Source organism: Notechis scutatus, chromosome 6 (assembly GCF_049901735.1).
Source record: "Notechis scutatus isolate UNSWTSFEM ecotype Mainland chromosome 6, rNotScu1.2, whole genome shotgun sequence".
Lineage (NCBI taxonomy): Eukaryota > Metazoa > Chordata > Lepidosauria > Squamata > Elapidae > Notechis > Notechis scutatus.
The window spans coordinates 33,074,332-33,096,724 of record NC_142014.1 but is presented as its reverse complement, the minus strand read 5'-3'; the positions used below and the strand labels follow the sequence as shown (position 1 = coordinate 33,096,724).

The following is a 22,393-nucleotide window of genomic DNA, read 5'->3' as shown; positions in this document are numbered from 1 at the left end:
TGAGCGCCCTGGCTCTGGGCTCGCGGGCTCAGAAAACAACGCGAGCCGAGGTCGCTTGGCTCCGCTCGGCTTCTCCAACATCTGGCACCGCCCTGTTCTATGTGCCGGGCCCGCACGTCCGAGCAGCCAGCGCGTGGAGCAGGACGGCGCCGGAGATCGTTGGCTGCCTCTTCGCACGGGAGGCCTCCCCGGCTGGCCAGCTGCTCTCATCCTTCTCTGCCTGGGGAGGCTTCTTGTGCTGCAAAAGAGGCGGCTAATGATCCCGGCTCCGCTCGGCTTCTCCAACATCCGGCACCGCCCTGTTCTATGTGCCGGGTCCGGCAAGTCCGAGCAGCCAGCGCGTGGAGCAGGACGGCGCCGGAGATCGTTGGCTGCCTCTTTCGCAGCACGGGAGGCCTCCCGGCTGGCCAGCTGCTCTCCTCCTTCTCTGCCTGTTTGTTCTGTGTGATCGAGGAGGAGGAGACCGGCCGGCTGGTTGGGGAGGCTTTCTGCGCCGAGGAGCGGCTGCTGGTGTCCGGCTTTGCTTTGCTTCTCCGGCGTGACCCTGTTCTTTACTTGGGCAGCCGGGCGCCCGCAACGGCGCCCACGGCGGCAACAGGCAGTTCCGCCCGGGCTCCGCTCAGGTGTCCAGCTGGGGCTGTCGGGAGTTGCTGCCGCCGGTGCGGCCCCAGTCCCGCGTCACCTCGATAAGGGAAAGGCAGGGCCGCGCCGGAGAAGCGGAGCAAAGCCGGACACCAGCAGCCGCCTCCTCGGCGCAGAAAGCCTCCCCAACCAGCCAGCCAGTCTCCTCCTCCTCGGTCACACAGAACAAACAGGCAGAGAAGGAGGAGAGCAGCTGGCCAGCCGGGGAGGCCTCCGTGCTGCGAAAGAGGCAGCCAACGATCTCCGGCGCCATCCTGCTCCACGCGCTGGCTGCTCGGACTTGCCGGCCCGGCACATAGAACAGGGCGGTGCCGGATGTTGGAGAAGCCGAGCGGAGCCAGGGATCATTAGCCGCCTCTTTGCAGCACAAGAAGCCTCCCCAGGCAGAGAAGGAGGAGAGCAGCTGGCCAGCCGGGGAGGCCTCACGTGCTGCGAAAGAGGCAGCCAACGATCTCGGCGCCGTCCTGCTCCACGCGCTGGCTGCTCGGACTTGCCGAGCCCGGCACATAGAACAGGGCGGTGCCGATGTTGGAGAAGCCGAACGGAGCCAAGCGACCTCAGCTCGCGTTGTTTTCTGAGCCCGCGAGCCTAGAGCCAGGGCGCTTTCATTGCACGGCGGAGCTTCTTGTCTCGGGAAAACCGGGCGTGTTGCTGCCCCCTGAGGGAGGGCGATTCTGGGCTGCGCGATTGGGGGACTTCGTGGCTTTGGGTGGGAGCGAGGACAGACGGAGTCCATGAAGTGGGGCTTGCCTGCCCTTGCTGGCTGCCTCTGCTTCCTTAGGGGCGGGAAGGGGCTCATCTGGACCAAGGGTGAGTCTCCCCTCAGTTTCCCCTGAAGGATCTTCCGTCGCTTTTGCCTTCTCCCTACATCTTCCCTCTGTTAAAATCCCCCCACACACACACACACACATATTTTCGGGCGGATAGATTTCGTGTCTGAGCATTCTCACATGACGGTGGGTCTTTCCCCCCCCCTTAAAAACAGTTAAAAAAAGAAAAAACAATATATCCTCATGCAAGAACTTTTCTGCTTCTGATTACCCCCATGCTTAAAAGTTGCAAAGGAAACACGGAAGCAGGGAAGCGCCTGCCCAGCTCCGGAGCTCCACACCATTTTTTTTTCAGAGGGGAATCTGACTCGAGTATAAGCTGAGGGGGGTTTTTTCAGCACAAAAAATGGGCTGAAAAACTCGGCTTATACTCGAGTATATACGGTACATACAACAGCTGAGGTAATTATTCAATTTAAAACCAAAAGATGGGACCCTAAATACTTTCAGAGCCCCAGCTTTCTATTGATGAATAGGCTCTCTGTTGATAGAAGGACTGATCAATATTATTCCATGTGGATAAGTTGTTTTAAAATTCTGATTTTTTAAATGCGTTTTATATATGTATGTATGTATGTATGTATGTTCTGTATTTTTGTTTGTATCCCCCCATTTTTTCCTTTCTTTTCTTTCTTTTTTGTATATCAAACAAATATGTTGAAAAAGATAACTTATTATTAAATAAAATAAAAACAAATGAAAGTAATAATAAATTACTGAATATGTTGTCCTTTGAATTTCTATTAGGCTATCTTGGCTATACTAGTGGATTTTCCCTGACATGTATGGTATTTTTTCTCATAGTGGTAAGTTGGACTTAATGTTTTAATTGGATCTGAGTGATTAAACTTCCAATTTAAAACCATTTGCTGAATCTTTCAACTTTGATCCTTTATTGTAGGTCATATACAAGAAATTTCAGTTTTCTTGTCCTTTTCTGGACAGAAATGCAACAGATGCTATTTCTTCCAATTTTAGCTTTGGCACAGAGGCATGCAGACCAAAATATGTTACATTTAATTCTAAGGTACGTTTTTTTCTTCTTCAGTATTTGCCATTTCTTTCTATTATAGAGCTATTGGTGTTACAGGAACATACAAGTTCAATTGTAGAATGTGCTTTGTAAAAATTTTAATAAGAAATCTAGGGTGTATACTTTGTCCTGATAATGCAGAGTAAAACTAAATGGTGCTTAAGAACTGTGTGTTCCGTAGACATATATCACTAAGTACATTCACCAAAATGTATCTTTCAAACATTCATTTTACTACAGGTAAATTCCAATTCTGATGTTTGAAGCAATAAAGACTTTATACCAACTTTAGGAAAAGTATGCTGATTTTTACTTTTTTTTTTTAACAGAGTGTGTATGCTTTGCCTACCCTTGCATTTGCATTTGTGTGCCATCCATCAGTCCTTCCAATCTACAGTGAACTTAAAGAGTAAGAGAATATTTATTACTGATTATTAAAAAGAACATTTTCATCTGAATGATAGGAATATTGAGTTATATACTGCAGTGCTGTCATTATCCAAAGGAGAGGGAATATTTGACACTTATCCTTCCCCCCAGTATTCCAGGAAGACTTGATTCACTAGGGAGGGGGGAATTGAAGGGATATTGTTATTCGCTGGGCATTTTCTTTAGATCTGAACAGCTATTTTTTAGAAACACCAACAATGCTAACTATCAGTCTAAAGGGATCTTGAGATATAGTACCAATATTCACATCTGGCTCAAAGGCAGCTTAACCTAGCAGAGATGTAAAATGGTGGTGCTTTTTTCCCCTCTCCCTTTTAACCTTATTCTTTCAATCAGGTGTTATATTCTTTTAAAGAGTTAAGAACTATATTACTAAAATCTGGAAGGCAGAGTATATTGAATTCTCAGATCTTCTGAGGATTCTTTGTTTTAAAAATATATAAGCCTAATTAAAAATCTGAAAGCACAGATATTTTCTGAACCCTGTAAAGTTTATATGCCTTAAGGCAGAATCATAATCCCAGAAATTGCAATAGGGATAATAAGTATATAAGTAAAGTAAATATTCTGGTATTGTTCAAGTGTTTGAACTACCACTGCATAATTCCTAACCATAATCTATTCTAGCAAGAGTTAAGTGTTTTTTTGTTGTATTGTAAACCAGTGGTCACCAACTCATAGTCCGTGGACCACTGGTGGTCTGTGAGAAAATTTTGGTGGTCCACAGAAAAATTATTTGCATTTTTTATATTGAATTAAATCAGGGGTCCTCAAACTATGGCCCCTGTGGACTGGATATGTGCAATGAATGTTTGTGTTACTGCAGAGAGTCTCCCACTTCAAGGTCTTTTTGTGCGGATCAGAGGGGAGCAGAAATTCTGACTTGGGGTCTACTTCAGCCTGCTGGTGCGGGGCTTTGGTGAAGGCTGGAGAGAAGTGCCGCTGGTGGCAAAGATCCAGAGGGCCTCGTTCCAGTGGGACTGCATTATGGCCTGGAATCTCAGCCCACTGAGCTTCCAGGTGCCGGTACCTGGCCTTGCACTCCTGCAAGTCTTCCCTCTGATTGGAAAACCTATGCTTGTAGTCCTCAGTGAAGTGCTTCTGTTGAACCTCCTTCTTGGTCAGATCCAATTTGAATTGAGCCAGCTGTTTTGCAAACTCTCATGGTGGCTGCTCCAACAACTGCTTCCTGTTGGGGCCCTAAGGAGTCTGGGCAGGTACCTAAGGAGTGACTGGGAGGTGAAGAGTGAGTAGAGGCTGGAGAGACGCCCTTCAATGTGAGTGACATTGAGTTGGTCACATCCACCCAGTCACATGACCACCTAGCCATGCCCACCCAGCCGGTCATTAGGCAGATTGTCAACTCATAAAACATTTCTATGACTGTTTTAGGGTTGCCATGAACAGAGGTGGGTGGGGGGAAGGAAATTTGAAAGAACATTGCAGCAGTTTGAAACCAAAAGTGCATTCCATTCTTATCTTGCAAAGATTGTAACTAAGTGACCGGAATTTCTGCCGTGCAAATATCTAATTGAAGAACATGACTGATGACTCTTGGCTAAGTTTCAGCTTCAGTTTCAGCACAGCCTGATTAGCATAAGCAGCTGATAATCGGTTAGACCGGCCTCCCAACCATCAGCTGTTTCAGGCTGCAGGGATTGCCATTGCCTATTGCCACCTCCACGTGCCCCATTTTCGGCTTCCACATCCCATTTTTAGCCTCCGCATGCCCCATCCTGATCCCCGCTGCCCAGAAAGCAGGGAATGGGCTGCGCAGAGACCAATAATGGGGCTTGCAGAGGTAGCAATAGGCTATGGCAATCTCTGCAGCCTGAAACAGCTGATTGTCTGGAAGCTGATCCAACTGACAATCAGCTGCTGGTATTAATCGGGCTGTGCTAAAACTGAAACTGAAACAGGCTTTTTGCTGTTTGCTGCAAGGAGGCAAATTACTAGGAGGCAGAGACAGAGGCAGTTTTTTCCCCTTGTTTTCTTTTCCAAAATCTAGGTGTGTCTTATACTTCGGAGTGTCTTATACTCTGAAAAATACGGTGCCTGTGGAAAGTCAGGGTGTCAGTGTTTGATTAATTAATTGATATATTAATTTATATGGCCACCCATTTCACACTGGCAACTCTGGACAGATAACAGATTATTAAAAACCCAAGAAGAAACAATGAAAACTTTTTGTGAATAGAACTTCAGCTGTAATCTTGTGCATTAAATTTAGCACATATGAAATTGGTTAACACCCCCATTATAAAGAGTCTTTGTATATCTATCCAAATAGAATGGTGTCTAAAAGGACTGCTTAATTAGGTTAAACCAAGGGTCTCCAAACTTGGCAAGTTTAAGACTTGTGGACTTCAACTCCCATAATTCCTGAGCTAACATGACTGGAGGAGGAATTGTGGGAGTTGGTCCACAAGTCTTAAAGTTGTCAAGTTTGAAGACCCCTGGGTTAAACAAATAATGAAGCAAAATGAAACAAAATTAATCTGTCATCTTTAGCATTGTTTTCTAGATCTATCTGAGAACTTTAATCTTTATAGTTTTTAATACAGACTCATCTGATCCATAATTCCTAAAACAATTGCCAGATTAAAACCTAATTTACATTTTTCATTTCTTTAGATTTTGTACTGCAGTGCTATATTCAAAAGATGTAACAAATTTGTTAAATATTTTAGCATAAATGGGTTTGAGCTAAAATACTTCATAAATAAAAATGCACTCATACAAATGCATTTGTAATTATTTAAACACAAAACCTATATATTTTAGAGTTTATTAATCTAAGTACAAGTAGACCTCATGACTTAATGACCACTCAAAGTTACAGTAGACTTGAAAAAAATTACTTATGACTTATCCTTAAAGTTATGATTGCCACACCACTACTGAGATCACATTGCATTTTGAGTAATTGCATTTTGCAACATTTTTACCACTTTCTGGCAAAAATGCCCATTGGATAAGCTGGATTTGGACTTGCAATCCTATGATTTATTTAACAACTTCATAAACAGTGGTAAAATTGCAACTTATGACCATAATGCTTCATTACTAAAATTGCACCCAATTGTGTGCATACGTTTAAGACTACCTGTATGAAAAAATTCTGATTAGTATGGAAGAAAAAACACATTTATCAATGAGTACATGGACTGAAAATTGCCTGCTTCATCTAGCCTGTTTCCTATTATTTGAGGTCCTTAAATTAGGGATTCAAGTTGTTAAGCTTAATAGTTTATATATGCTGCAATAATGAGCTACTACCACTTAATAGCTATTTTGACCTATCATGGTTATTTTGATTTATCTTGATGCTTGCTTAGTGCTAACACAATGAGAAAACTATTATTTATACATCAGACTTAAAAGATTTAAAACTTTTCATTTTTTGGTTTGCCATTTTGTTTCTTCTTTAACCAGATGAAAATATTCTTTGTAAACCAGGTTCCTGTTGTTGCTTAAACTATCCTTAAAACTGTTGGTTAAGAGCTTTTTTCTTCCAAGTCAGTATTATATTCTTAGAAAAAGCTTAGAAATTTTAGATAGTGCATTATCCCTATAGATCGTACATTTATATTTCACTTGTCCTAAATTTTTGGCTGATGATATTTGATTCCATTTGGTATCAGATTTAGATACTATAAGCTTGAATGATGATATACTACATGATATTATATGTATCTTGTTGATTTATTTATTTTGTTGGAAGAAATGTCCATCTGAGTTTAGTTCTAAGTGGAAAGAAAGACACTGGAAACATGGCAACTGCTTGGAAAGATGGTTTTAATGGTGGACAGGACCACATGCCTTGGAGCTCCTAAGTGAAAATGAAAGAGATGCTGGGAGTCCTTTGGTTTTATGCCCTCTCTGGGCTTTGAACTTGCTTCCTGTTCTTGTGGCAAGAAATGTATCCTGAATGGTTGTCAGACTCCCATGGGGCCATGCAGGGGTAGTTTGGTTGAATCTTGCTGGGTGATGCAATCTTCCCAGGTGCCATGTGGTGAGATGGGTAGATTTTAAGGGAGGTACAGGGAGCTGCAGGGAGCTGCTTTGTCTTTAAGGACATGTTTCTTCTTTTCTCATCCAGAGAAATATAATATTCTGCCTTTTTAATATTTCTGAGAATATGTCATTCTTTTAGGAGAGGGGTGAGTGCTAACCTTCTACAATTTAAAAATGTCTATCCCTTTTTAATGCATAGATGTTATTTGGGTGGTTGACAGTTAAAATGAGATCAAAATTAGTACAAATTAAAAATATAAAATAATATCAAATAATGGTAAGCATAACCTTAAAATAAAGTTTTCTGTCTGTAACATAAAGATTTTCTAAAAATCCACCAGAGAAGGGGATAGCCTTTTCTCCCAAGGCCAGATATTAAATAGTTTAGATCAGGGATGTCAAACTCAAGACCTGCAGGCTGGAGCTATTCATTGGCTGGCAGGGTGCTGCAGGAGGCTGTCCAGGACAAAAATGGGGTATGAGGGGGGGCACACAACCCCCCCCCATGCCCCATTTTGGCTGGCAGAGTGCTGCAGGAGGCAGCATCTTCACTTTCTCTTTAGCAGCATCTGCCAACTAGAACTAGGTATCCCCCAGGATCTGGATAGCTGTTCAGAAGAGCCAAAAACATCTGGCTCTTCATCTAGGTCTTAGATGAGAGAGGGTGAGCCCCCTCCTCTAGGGCTGTGTCAGAGGTAGTAACAAAGATTGATTGACTGTTGGACAGACAGTTTTTAGAGACATCTGGAGAAATTGTCAGTTCATTTATGCTCTGCTTCTATACAAAAGAATCAAGCCCCATAGCAGCTGGCAACTCTACATGTCTTTAATCTCTACATTATGGAATTGAGATTTGTTCCAGAAAGTAAATCTCCCTTTGTCTGGAATAGATGTTTTGAATGCAAAGGAGAAAAAATGCATCCTGAGCCTATGTCAAATGCCCACCATGGCCACGCCCACCTCCTGCCACGCCCACCCCACCATGCCCACCCCCGGCCCTCAGAGGTCAAACACAACCCTGATGCGGCCCTCAATGAAATAGAGCTTGACACCGCTGGTTTAGATGCAGTTATTGTGAAAATCCTTTCTGTTGCTCTTAAGATACTTGCTTTCATTACTTTTAGGACACAGAGAAGGAATTTTCCATCAAAATGTACATGCAGCCAAACTATCTCTAACAGGTCTTGCATAAGCCATTCATATGTCTTCACTAATGCTTTGAATAGACAAAATAAGAAACTCTATTCTAAATAGTAGTAGGTAGGGAGCCTGCACAGATTCAGAATCCAAAGGAAGGGTTACTGTGAAGGAATAATAATCTTTCCCAACGTTTGGGGATGAATTCTTTCTTTCATGTCATAATCACAACAGTATCCTTCCCTTCCACTTTAACAACTACTGTAGCTTTTCTATGAAGCTGGATAGGAATTTGGGGCATTACCAAAACCTCCTATTAGGCTTACTGCGATCATTCCAGCAGCTGTTATTTGCAGTGGGAGAAAAATATACTCACAGTGTTAATCCACATGTTTAATCATATATATTGCTATACAGTAAGTTCATTCATTTGCTTCCACTATAGATAGATCCTTGCAGGGCCCCACTTGCATTTTTCTGACACTGTTACTAAGATCCTTGCAAAAAGAAACGAGATAGAATGCTGGCAAGGAAGTTTTTCAATTGTGGTGTCCCAATCTTGGAACCTAATTCCCAAGAAGACTCTTTAGAACTTTTCCCCAGGATTGAAATTTTTAATATATAAGGAGCCCGTGGTCATTGTTTTAGTGAGTATTTTTTTTCAATTTTGTGGTACATACAATTAGCACAGGGGCCCCCCAAGGCTGTGTGCTTTCTCCACTTCTCTTCTCCCTAATGTCAGGTGAAGCTCCATTCAAAATCCAAGAAAGAACCATTAGACTCCATTGTTATAGAAAAAAGGACTTTTACTGGAAATCAAGTGGTAGCATCAAAAGAATTCAAGATCTGAGGCATTAGGCGTGAAAATCACGTATACAAAGTTATGGCAACATTCCCACCCACAATAGTTCAAACAGACCATCCAATCTGAGACATGTATAATGTCATATGGGGCATCTTCAGGTGGTGATTCAGACATCTGGCCATTGACCTTGGCCTGGATAGATAAGATATTGCAGCTGCGCAGTAAGTAAGTAAGCATAAACAAGAAAGTTTCCCCAAGTTTTAAATCTCACCAACTCAAACCTCCAGCACTCTCTCCCCCCCCAGCCCAATTTATCTTCCCTCTCCCTGTTACTATGGCAGCTGGAAAGACAAGCAAAAGAAAGATTCTTGAAGGCTGACACCTATATACCAATGACTGCATCTCAAATGATCCATCTGTTAAAATAGTGAAGTTTGCAGATGACACAACAGTGATTGGTCTCATTTGAGACAAGGACGAATCCACATATAGACAGGAGGTTGAACAACTTGCCTCATGGGGTAACCAGAAAAATCTGGAACTGAACACACTCAAAACCGTAGAAATGGTGGTAGACTTTAGAAGAAACCCTTCCATAGTACCACCTCTTACAATACTAGACAACACAGTATCAACAATAGAGACCTTCAAATTTCTAGATTCTATCATATCACAAGGCCTAAAATGGACACCTAACATCAAAAATGTCATCAAAAACACAACAAAGAATGTTCTTTCTGCGCCATCTCAGAAAGCTCAAACTGCCCAAATAGCTGCTGATACAGTTCTACAGAGGAATTATTGAGTCTGTCATCTGCACCTCTATAACTGTCTGGTTTGGTTCTGCAACTCAACAAGACAGACACAGACTTCAGAGGATAATTAGGACTGCAGAATAAACAATTACTACCAACCTGCCTTCAATCGAGGACCTGTATACTGCACGAGTCAAAAAGAGGGCTGTGAAAATATTTACAGACCCCTCACACCCTGAACATAAACTGGTTCAACTCCTACCCTCAAAACGACGCTATAGACTAAGCATTGCACACCAGAATAACTAGACACAAGGACATTTTTTTCCCCAAACACCATCACTCTGGTAAACAAATAATTCCCTCAACACCGTCCAACTATTTACAAAGTCTGCACTACTATTACTATTAATCTTCTCATCACTCCTTACCACCCATCCCCTCCCACTTGTGATTGTAGGACTGTAACTTTGTTGCTTGTGTCCTTATGATTTATATTGACTGTTTCCTAGTATGATTTGATTACTTATTGTACCTTATGACCATTATTAAGTGTACCTTATGATTCTTGATGAATGTATCTTTTCTTATATGTATACTGAGAGCATTTGCATCAAGACAAATTTCTTGTGTGTCCAATCACACTTGGCTAATAAAGAATTCGATTCGATTCATACATTATATTTTAATTCTGTACTAGCAATGCAAGCTGTCTTGAGATTTTACATACTATATTGAAGAATGACCTTCTAAGACACATGTACACCTTCATGCGAAATAAGATGAGGTTTGGATAGAAATTAGAAAGTGAACTTTTTCATTATTAATTCCTAAATTTAGGAGATGTCTCATGTGTTTTGAATATGTTCCTTCAGGACAGTGAATGAGGAATGCATTTGAGAATTTATATATTATCCCTTATTCATTGTTAAAAGAGTTGGATTAAGAATGAAGAGTCGGTTTTTACTATTTTTCTTCCTAACTAAGCTTCACATTAATACTCATTTTATCTATTAATTAGTGTAGTAAATAGTATAATGTCTGTGAGCATGTATTAAAGTTTAATAAATGATGCTGAGGAGTTGGGCAGCTCTGAATGAAAATAATAACTGAATAATAATACCACCAATATTCATTTCTCTTCATTCCTCTCCTCCCCCTTCTCTTTTTTTTTACAGTCATTCCCAAAAAAGAATGCAGATGGTTACAAAAATCTCTTTCTTTGCCATGTTTGTCATGTACTTTTTAACTGCTATTTTTGGCTACTTGACATTTTATGGTATGTATGTATTCAGTCTTCCCTAACATGAATGATATTTTATATAACTTCTTCTTGACTCATAATCTTTTTAAAGCAAGCAACTGAGACCAATCATGATTACTCTATAATTCAAACATTATCATAGTCAAACATGAATTTTATAAAATGTGTTTGTTGCCACTTTCTTCCTTTGTACAGAAAGTAACATCCAGATCAGGAGGCCTCATGCTTAATTTGAAAAGGGCATTTTCTTATCTGATTATGCTGTTCTGCTGCTGGACTGGATTGTGGTCACATGATCTTCATTTTCAATGTTCCGTGGCAGTTTCTCAGCCAGTCCAGCAGTCTTTTGCCCCCTCCCCAGCAACAGCCATTTATACTTAAGGGAAGGGGGAAAGCCTTAGTCACCCAGTGTCGCTTCAAATCGCAAGATGAGTGGCATATAAATTTGAGAAATGAAGTTTGATAAAATTTAGTAAATTTGATTTTGATATATGAAAGAAGGAAAGAAGAAAGGAAGGCAGGAAGGGAAAGAAAGGATCTCTGTAAGCCCTTCCCAGTCCATGCAACTCCCTTTCTGTGCTCCTCCAACCTGTGCCAAATCTCTGTGCACCTTCCCTGACCCATGTGCCCTGCATGTCACACTTTTTGTAACCTGCACCATCCCTTGCCTGACCAATGCAGCACCTCTTGTACAACTACATGCACCTTCTCCAAGCCACACCCTTTCATACACATTGCCCAACCCATGTAGCACCCCTGGGACACTCTTATACACCTTTCCTGTAACCCCACTCACCATCTCTTGACTTGCATACCATAGTCTACACACTCGCAAGCACCTTCAGACAACTTTCCAACCCATGTCCTCCATTATGCTATCCCCTGTGTACACAGCCCTGTGACCCTATGTACTTTCTTCACTCATAGACCCCTCTGCACCCTATCCAATCCACACCACTCCTCACATATACCCTAGGCACCTCCTGACTATACTACCCATCTGTACACAATCCTTGGATGGCATCTCTGGTAAACACCCACAGCCTCTTCCGAACCCACAGTCTCTCATGTATCATTTCTGACCTGCACCACATCACTTTCACTCCCAACCAGTGGCAGTCACATATCTGCCTGCTGGCCTTGTACTTGAAACTTCCTGTTGACTTCCCGACTGACTTTCTCCCAAGAAAAGGGATGGCTGGAAGGAAGAAAAGATTTCTGATGTTCCTTGCCAGCTTCCCACAAGGAAACTCTACAGGGAAGCTGGCAGGAAATCAAAACTCATTCCCACTCTCACTCTTTTTTTGTTCACCCATGGTCATCTTTTTCTCTCTTTAGATAAGGAAATATCTCTGAAACAAAGATCCAATGGGCATGGGTTGTTGAGTTATTAGCATACATTTCTATATGTCTGCAATACATATTTATTATCTTTGCATTTGTTTCAGGGTTCTGAAAAGGAACATATAGAACAGGGGTGTCAAATTTAAGGCCTGCAGTGTAGATCCAGCCCCCGGTGTTGTTAGATCTGGCTCATGGAGCTGCCCTGGAAACAGCAAAGGATTGACCCACAGTCCTTCAGCCAGGCCCATGCCAACTGGGTGCTGATGTCAACCTGGTGCAGCAATCCAGGCCAGAACGCGGTCAGCCTTAGATCCATGGGGCAGCCCTGGAGCCAGCAAGGGGCTGCCACCGCCCTGCCTCCTGAGTGCACACATAGGAGGTGGTGAATGTGTGGAATATGGCATCTTTTCACCCAGGATGCCAGCACTCACTTCCTCCTATGTGTGTGCCGAGGCAGTGGGAGCGGTCCCAAGCTGGCTCCAGAGCGGCACCAGGGATCTAAGGCTGAGTTGTGTTCCGGCCCAGATGGCCGCCACCATGTTGTAGATCACTGCATCTGCCCCAGGACCTCCATACCCCGCTCACTGGCCTGGCCTCACAGCCCACAAGGCTTCCCTTTCGTTGAGGCAGCGGGTTAGGGATGGGCCAGCTCCATGGCAGCCACATGGATCAGATCTAAAGCTGACTGCATTCCAGTATGGGTGGCTCCAAAAGTCGTAGCTCAGCAACACAGCCGCCACTAGCACCTCCATAAGTTGTAGATCAGCAACACAGCCGCCACTAGCACCTCCATAAGTTGTAGATCAGCAACACAGCCGCCACTAGCACCTCCATAAGCTGTTCCTCGCCCTGGCCTCGCAGCAAGTGAGGCTTCCCTTTCATCAGGACCGCCCCTGCTCTTGTGTGGGAAAGCACACCAAATCGGCTGCAACCATCCAGCCACACTTACTCTGCCCATGCCCACCTGCCCCCCCCCCCCAGGTTAACCACAACCCTGATGTGGCCCTCAGTGAAATTGAGTTTGACATTATAATGCTAATCACCCAAAGTTTAATTTAAATTTGAAGTTCGGATCAGAAAATTGATTTGTGTTAGAAAATCATATAGATTCTCACTTCTGAATCAATTAAGAAAAAGCAAATAACAACAAACATTCATTGAATATTGAATTACTGAGGCCAAGTCTCTTAGCAGATACAAATGGATCCCACACAGTTTAATGTGCTGAACCAATTCTGACAATTCAATTTGAAAGGGTGATTCACCAGCCTCATTTCAAAAGATTAAATCAGAAGTTGTTTGAGATGTCTTTTTTTTTTTACTAAATGGCAGCTTGTATTAATTATCTGTCTGCTAGAACAGCTCTATCATTGTTTTCCCTGCAGAATCTGTACAGTCAGATTTGCTTCACAAATATCAGAATAAAGATGACATCCTTGTCTTAACTGTTCGTGTTGCCGTCATTGTTGCAGTCATACTTACAGTCCCTGTGTTATTTTTCACTGTAAGTTGAAAATTTCTGTCCATTTGTTAAGTTCCTGATTGGTAGTTCCTGAATACAAGAATTGAATTTTTGCTTCCTTATTTAGTTTTTGTTTTGGCAAGAATAGATTGCAAGTTAACATCAGTCTCCAGCCTTCTAAATTCCAAATATTTGCCATGCTGAAAATACAGGAACAGTGATGTTGTTCAGCCTTCCACAAATCCAGACTGTATTAGGGCATAAATCGCATCATTCCTGGATATTGCTCATTGATGAGCAGTATAAAAGTAATGGAAATTATAGTACAGGTAATCCTTGGGTTATGAACGTTCCCTTAGCGCAGTGATCCCCAACCTTTTTTATGCCGCGCCCAGTACCGGCATCAGCTGGGTGCCGCGGCCCGGTACCGGCATCAGCTGGGCGCCACCATCTTTTTTATGAAAAAGTGCTTCCGGTGATCTCACCGGAAGCACTTTTTCATCAAAAGATGGCGGCGCAGTTTCGTGAGCTTTCCGGGTAGAAATGGCTTTCTACCCGAAAAGCTCACCGAAGCGAGCGCCATCTTTTTTGATGAAAAATGCTTCCGTGAGCTTTCTACCCGAAAAGCTCACCGGAAGCACTTTTTCATCAAAAGATGGCGGCGCCAGCAACCAGCGCGCCGGTAGGACTTGTTCCGCTGACCGGTCCGCGGGACCGGTGGTTGGGGACCCCTGCCTTAGCGAACGTTCAAATAGTTATGTGATAAGTGCCCCCTAGTGTTTACAAACAACTCCCGAAATTATTAATATTGCAGCACCACAGCAGTTGTTCGCTCTTACAAACGACCACAGAGGCTCTGCAACATTCACCCCATCTACTCTCCCCACCCTCCCAGCCAGGTCTTCACAGGCACTTCGCCTGTGGAGACACACTTTGCGAAGATCTCCCTGTTGCACTTTCTTTGCCTGCTTCATTGCTTCAGTTTTTCAGTGCATTTGCAGAGAACGAAGGCCTGACATCCTGTGAGATCATGTGAGATCAGTAGCACTTGTGCTACTGATCTCATGTGATCTCGCACTTTAGGCCTCTGTTCTCTGCGAATTGAGGCCTGGATGTTTGCAAACGGAGGGAAGGCTTCGGTCCTTCAGGCCCTCCCTCCGTTTGCTGTTTCCTTGCTGAAGCTTGCAGGGAGATTGTGTTCCTTCAGGCTTTAGAAGAGTTTTGCAAAAAGCTGTTGTTGGCTGGAGAGGAGACAGCTTGTTAGATCTTTGCATGGTAAGTGACCTGGCGCAGCAGGTTGGGAAGAGGGGAAGCAATTGTGGTGAGCATGAAGTATTTCAGTGGGTCGGGGAGGCCTTGGGTGGTCTTAAGCAGGTGGTCTGTTCCATCATTAGGCCTCCTGTTGGCCTTCCCCACCCTGAAATACATGCACACTTAATGAGCCACACATTCGATTAGCGAATGCGTGGGCAAAAATGGAGTGATCCCGTTCATGGTATGAGATTCACTCCCACAAATCTTAGGGTTACAAATGGAATGGGCAGGCTCCATTAACTCAAGGATTACCTGTAGTTTTCAGTATGGCTGATTTAGAAAATAGTGCAGAAGATCAAACTAGCTTTCTATGCATTTATTTTTAAACATTAACATTGGGAAGTACAGGTAGTCATCGACTTACAACGATTAATTTTGTGAAAATTCAAAGTTATACTGAAAAAAGTGTCTTATGAGCATTTTGATACTTGAAATAAGTGTAGCATCTCTATGGTCATGTAATCAAAACTGGGATGCTTGGTAACTGGGATGCTTGGTAACTGGTTCATATTTATGACAGTTGCATTGTCCCAGATCATGTGATCAGCTTTTTGCAACTTTCTAACAAGCAAAGTCAATGGGGAAGGCAAATTCACTTAACATTCATGTTATTAATTTAACAACTGCGATGATTCCCTTAACAACTGTGGCAAGAAAGGTCATAAAATGGGGCAAAACTCATTTAACAAATGTCTCTCTTAACATAAATTTTGGGCTCAATTGTAGTTGTATGTCAAGGACTATCTGTATTGCTTCCAATTTAAAAAAAATCCTTGGAGATGTTTATAATGAAAGCAATTCATAAAACATATGTAAAAGAATTTTATTAAACACAGAATGAAATAAAAAGTAAATATTAAAATAATAACAGGAACTCCAAGCAACAATAAAAAGTTTAAAATCACTGTTACAGTAGATAAATACATTAACCATACTTGGGAAGGCATTCCAAATTTGGGTAGTCAACCAATGTAAAGGCTTGTTCCTGGGTAACTTTCTGTCACATCTCAGCGTAAGAAGTCATCCCAAGCAAGCCTTTGAGGCTGGCCATGGCACAAATAGGAACATTCAGAAAAAGATTCCTTCAGGTTCCACAAATGGAAGAGTTTTATAGATTAAAAACTATCCCTTGAGCTGGGACTAGAAACAAACTGGGATTCAGGAAAGATAAGAGCTAATCTGATATGTTTATATCATCCAAATCCAGACAGCACCCTTATTGCAGTATTTTATAGAAGACTATGGGATTGCCCAGGTAATCAAGTCAAGCCTCCTCTGAATTCCTAAACAATCGGAACTCGAAGGCAATCATACACTTTTATGATATCAGTTCAAATATTTATCAGAAAGTAGAAAGTGAAAATATTATATAATATAAAAAAGAAATGTTCATTTTCCCTTTTCTTTGACAATTTCACATGAAAATTCTGCTTGGTATGAGAGATTAAGTATTTTAAATTTGGCAAAATGCAATTCAGTTTTTAATAAAAAGCAAAATTTTAATGTTTTATCAGAACAAGTTGTGGTAGCATAAAAAGGTCTAGCTGAAATAAATAGCAATAGAATTGAAAATGCTGATATTCACAAATATGATGTATTAATTTTTCTAAGTGAACACAAAATATAATACTGAAGGAAAATTAATAAAAGGATGTCTGTCCCACGTAACATTTTGCCTAACAGATTTATCTTTTTTTTCTTTCATAGGTTCGTTCATCTATATTTGAGCTTGCTGGAAAAACCAAATTTCATTTATGCCAACACATTGTGATTACATTGATTCTTTTGATGATTATTAACCTGCTGGTTATTTTTATACCTTCCATGAAGGATATTTTTGGAGTTGTAGGTACAGTATGCTAAATATATTTAATTAAGATTTCCTCCCTTTATTAGGCTTAGACTTGTAAATTGTTTATTATAACACCAAATTGTTTGTCATTGTCATAGGAACAACATCTGCCAATATGTTGATTTTTATTCTTCCATCTTCACTCTATTTAAAAATCACAGATCAAGATAGTTCAAAACTGATTCAGAGAATTTGGGTAAGTTAGTATGCTTCCTTATCCTTCATTTAACAAGATTAAAAGCTGTACTGTGCAAGTGTAACAAAGGTAGAACATACTTTTTACCAGAGTGAAGGATCTGAGATCTTCCCAGTACACAAATGGCTAAGTGAGCCAGCATTCATGTCAGAAGGCAATAAAGATAAATACTTGCTTAAAAATGGATGTACCTGAGTATCTCAAAATGATCTGCAGTAAATTGCTTGCACTGCTTATGAATAAGAATGAAGATTTAAAGAAGGGAACGTAATCATACAGGACTCTTAATCACAGGTGGTGCTTGCAAACTAAGAATAGGTTTCTCATTTGATAGCCTTTGCCCAATATAAGGCAACAGAAACAAAGGATGTTGGAAATGCAGGAACAAAACTCAGAAATGCCTGACAAAGTTATTCTGAAATAAATTCAAAGCCATTTCCAAAATATTTGAACCATCCATTTTAAAAGCAAAATAATTGTTTTAAACTCAAAACAGGACTGCATTTAAAATGCAAGATGAAGCAAATTAGAAATATTTTGCACACCTCTGAATTAAATTGTAAGATAGAATTCTCTACAAATTGCTGACATAATTTGATACTAATTGATTGTGTGTTGGTTTCCTTGCCTTCCCCATGAACATATTTCTTCTTAGATTTAAAGCTCATTTTCAATTGGCTAATCATTATATAACAGAAATGTACAGCTTTTCCCAAATTGAGGAGCACACTTTCCCTTTGAATCCAATGCATAGGAATATATTTCTAAATAGTTTACTTTTAAAATAAGAATAATTAATAGGATATTGCTCATGCATTTGATAATTTTCTCTTCCCAATGCAAAATTTGTGGCAGCAACTTTTCAGTGTCTTTAAGAACTACACCCTGGATCTTACGTTGGAGCCCACTTTTCACATATAACTAAATGTAAATAATATCTCATTTTGATTCTAGGCATCCCTCTTTTTGGCATTAGGAATTTTATTTTCCATGGTGAGCATTCCTCTTGTCATCTATGATTGGATGCATTGAAGACATGCCACTGAAGGTTAGTGAGATACCAACATGAACACATTATCTCTTTGCTGTTCACAAAAGTCACCACTCACCTATTTTGCAAGTGTGTCCCACTCATCAGAAATTTCGTCTATTAAACAAACAAGAATTAATCATCACTGCATATTTTCCACAGGAGATAGTTGTTAATTTGTAATGTTTACATCAGTATTATTACAGTGGTCAGAACAATTTCACAGATCCCATTGGTCATAGGTCTTCTGTATGCAGTAAATAATGAATATTATAATGAAATACCTGAAGAATATCTTCTACTGTTTCATACATTGCACATGAATATTTCTTCTGATTTTCAGCTAAAGTCCATTATCCTGATCAAAGTAGATCACACTGGTGCAGTAATGTGGTTAATGATTAGATAGATAACTAGTATTTTGTCACGTATGGACTCTATGGAGTCTTTTGGTATTAGTAAACAAAGACTTAATTATTTAAGCTCATTATCCTTGTGGGAGATACATATGCATATGTACCCATTTTCAAAGTAGTCTCCCAGGATATTTACCTTGTCTCCCTGTCCTGATAACAATATTATTTGAATTAAAATACACCAAAATCAAAAGAAATAGATCCAGAGGTAATGTACCTGAGATATAAAATTTCTTGGTGCCAGGATTACATTTGTCAATATATTTTTCTTTGATTTGATGAAGTTGTGATTTTCTGGTTAGGAGAATTTCAAACTCTCTTTTGCTGTTATAAGAACAATAACAACAAAAAAGCTGTTGCCAATGAAAATACATACTGATCCATCATAAATTCTATCTTAGTATCTTTTAGTATAATACATGCTGACAATTGTCTTGCCAAAACCTTATAATTAATAAAAAAGGTGAGACTGTTCTTTAGCAGTACAGTAGAGATTTCTTCTAGTATCAATGAAGAGATCATTGCAATTGGCACCTGGTATAACCATAGACATCTTTACTGGTTGGTAAATATTTTACTGGCACTATGCAGCCCAAGAATGCAAATGAGAATGCCATCTATTGAGCTCTGATGCACAGAAGTGGTTTGTAGTTCAAGGGTCTGCAGTTCATGAAAAGAAAGAATACAGGACATGCTGGCATTTGTAAATATATCTTGATGCATTCTCTAGGTTGCATCCAGAGTTTTTTCAGAGCTTGCTATCAAGTTCATAGAAGCTTATAATTCTCATTATTATTATATATTTGTCCTTTCATTATGGGCATTTCTAGACCATGTGTGTATAGCTGGTTCAGGCTCTAAAATAGTGATGGTCCTGATACTCTTTTTGTGGTTTTTGTCACTTTTAAGAATGCATACTAATTCAGAGTGTCTTATTGCTTATGACTTCTACAAAGCACTTTTCTTCACAATCACATTGTGAAGTACGTCAGTAATAGGTTTATTTTGCATAGACAATGCTGGGGCCAAAAAGATAATGGAATTAGGTTTCCTGTCCAGGCATTAGGCCGTTTTGAAGGATAATTACAAAAAAGCAAGCTGCTTCAAGGTTTATACTAAACACGAGTCCTCAGAATTCAGTTTTTTTCTTAAAATGGAACAGAAGCTCCTAGCATAAAATATGATTATTAAAAAAAAAATTGGGGGGGGGATTTACTGTAATATTCTGATTTGTTGGAAGGCAAAGTACACACCATTTGCAATAAAGAGCAAGAGTTCACAACATGTTACAATGGAGGTTCCCATCTACGTCATGGTGTGATGATGTGCCAATTAAATATTAACCAGCTTAGGGACAGCTAATTCCTTCAGTTATGTAATACACAATTCCAAAAGAAGAAGAATGTATTATCAATGCTAACTGACTCAAGGTTGACTCAGCCTTCCATCTTTCCGAGGTTGGTAAAATGAGGATCCAGATTGTTGGGGGCAATATACCGAAATCTAAACTGCTTAGAGAGGGCTGTAAAAGCAGTATGAAGTGGTGTACAAGTCTGATGCTATTGTTATTTCTAACTCAAAAGTGCTGGGGAGAAATAAGGGACTGGGTGGGACAATCAATCCATCTGTGTTTTATCCTTTCCATTGTGATGATTACTACCTGAAACATTAATAAAGCAGATGTATATTTAGTATAGGAAGGTGTAGATGGAAAAAGAAAGATCTAATTAAAAGGACTGAATCAGGCTTAAGGCTATGAAGAAAAATAAAACCCTATGAAGTCCCCTTGAGGCATCCCAGCTCAGGATATTGACATGTGCTCCATTCTCACTTCTCCTGATGACAAGACCGGAGTGGAATATGCACAGCCCACCCTCTCCACACAACACACAAAGATGCCACATGTGGGAAGTGTATAGCAGAAACACAGAGAGACTCAACACATTAAATAAAAATGCCTTCTATGGCCACTGTTGATAAAGAGGTGGAAAAAATTTTTTGGAAGCCATGCTTGGCTTTCTATACTTTATTTTTTTATTATAATATAGGCTATGGAACATGGGTATAAGTGGGCTCCTGCTGCTTTTGCTAGAATGATGAAAGCTGTGTTGAGCAGTAAGCTCTACCCATTTTGGATGTGTGTGACACATGTAAGAAAGAAGTAGTCCTTATAGTACAGGTAGTCTTCGACTTGCAATCATTCATTTAATGGCACTGAAAAAAGTGGGTTATGACTGTTTTTCACACTTATGATGGTTGCAGCATCCCCATGCTGATAAAAATTTGTATCATAATTGCACTGTCCTCTGGTCCATGTGATTATCATTTGTAACTTTCCTAGCCAACTTCCAACAAGCAAAATCAGTGGAGGAATCCAGATTTGCTTAGTAACCATGATTCACTTAACTGCAGTGATTTATTTAACAACTGTGACAAAAAGGTCATAAAATGGGGCACAACTCACTTAACAACTGCTTTGCTTTGCAACAAAAATGTTGGGCTCAACTGTGATAATAAGTCGAGGAATACCTATATCACTTTTCATTAGACTGACTAGTTTGACATTTCTTGCTCCATGGATGTCCTTGCATAAAGAAATTTCAAAAAAGAATTCCAACTCTTTCTTTGTCCTGCCTTTGTGTCATAAAAAACTGAGCAGGATCTATTTTTTCATTGCTTTACAATTAGAAGGCATTTAAAAATGCTTCTTGGAGGAACTTTTGGTTGTTATAAGTATGTAGACAAGTGTTTCCAAATTCCCTACCCAGAAAGGGAATTAATTCCATCCCAAACATGCCAATCTGATACTACAAAAATGGAGCTCTTTTCATTGCATTCTCTTGGCTTTCCCATTAAAAAGGAGTAGTCAACTACTAGGACTTTGGGCTTGACTACCCACCAGTTTTGTAAAGAGAATATTTCCTGCCCACCATTTCCATCTACAGTTCTGCAAGAATCACTTTTATCAGATTTATAACACTTGGTCCAGGGTATGCAGGGGATATTAAGAAAGGATAGCAAAAATATAACCCTTAGGTATGATATTGCGCTATTTATGTGAACACCAAATACTGTCTATATGAAATCAAAGACACGCTTTTGTATGTTTCTTTTCTTAGTTCTGTCATATTTTTTTTCAAATACAGTTTGTACCATTACAATAGTCTGTATTAACTGAAATTGCTTTTAAAATGTCTCCTGATCAGTCTTTCCTTATTCAGAAACAAACATTGCTGAGGATGCTATTTCGCATCTGGACAATGTTTTCATGTGTCTTTCTTTTTAACTGAAAGAATTTAGCATTGTTCCTCAGTTTAAGACCTTCAATTTATCAAAATGTGAAGATAAAAAAGAAATGTTGCTAAATACTGAGAGCTGATAGGACCTTGACACTCACATACATGCATATCGCTGGATCTGTTTCTTTTTTATTTAACAACAGCAACAACAACCACCAAAATCTATGCAGTTGTGTTGTGGGAAATGTTTAATTTGTGTATCTGTGTATATATATTGTAAATAAATAGGATGCTTCTATTTTTGCAGTTGTGTACTCTGAGATGAAAGTGTTGAAGTAGATAAATAACAAGAACAATGTGTCTGTAACCCATTCTGAAAAGGAGTAGCAATGGCCTAGCTTTTCACCCAAATACATATTCTCTCTCCCACAAAAACTCCCACTTTTATCCCAAATACGTATTCTTTCTCCCACAAAAGCTCCCACTTTTATCCTGTTCAGTACTATCTGACTGCAGTCCTGAAGCTTACAAAATTATATTGCATACAGTAGCGCATTTCTAACAGCACAATGCAATGAGCTGCCATGATTTATTCCTCTGAGATACT

The 22,393-nt window shown here is 40.3% G+C and overlaps 1 protein-coding gene across 1 annotated transcript in view; it reads left to right on the top strand.

Annotated features, from left to right (window-relative positions):
* SLC38A1 (solute carrier family 38 member 1) overlaps positions 1–22,084 on the top strand; it is a 70,363-nt gene extending 48,279 nt beyond the window's left edge. The window contains exons 9-17 of the mRNA XM_026667834.2: positions 2,220–2,278; positions 2,374–2,499; positions 2,835–2,914; positions 10,848–10,948; positions 13,663–13,781; positions 16,761–16,902; positions 17,004–17,101; positions 18,056–18,094; positions 21,990–22,084. Coding sequence (XP_026523619.2) covers positions 2,220–2,278; positions 2,374–2,499; positions 2,835–2,914; positions 10,848–10,948; positions 13,663–13,781; positions 16,761–16,902; positions 17,004–17,101; positions 18,056–18,094; positions 21,990–22,070 — 845 coding nt within the window. The 3' untranslated portion in view covers positions 22,071–22,084. The remainder of the gene's footprint in view (positions 1–2,219; positions 2,279–2,373; positions 2,500–2,834; positions 2,915–10,847; positions 10,949–13,662; positions 13,782–16,760; positions 16,903–17,003; positions 17,102–18,055; positions 18,095–21,989) is intronic.
* Positions 22,085–22,393: the final 309 nt, after the last annotated feature.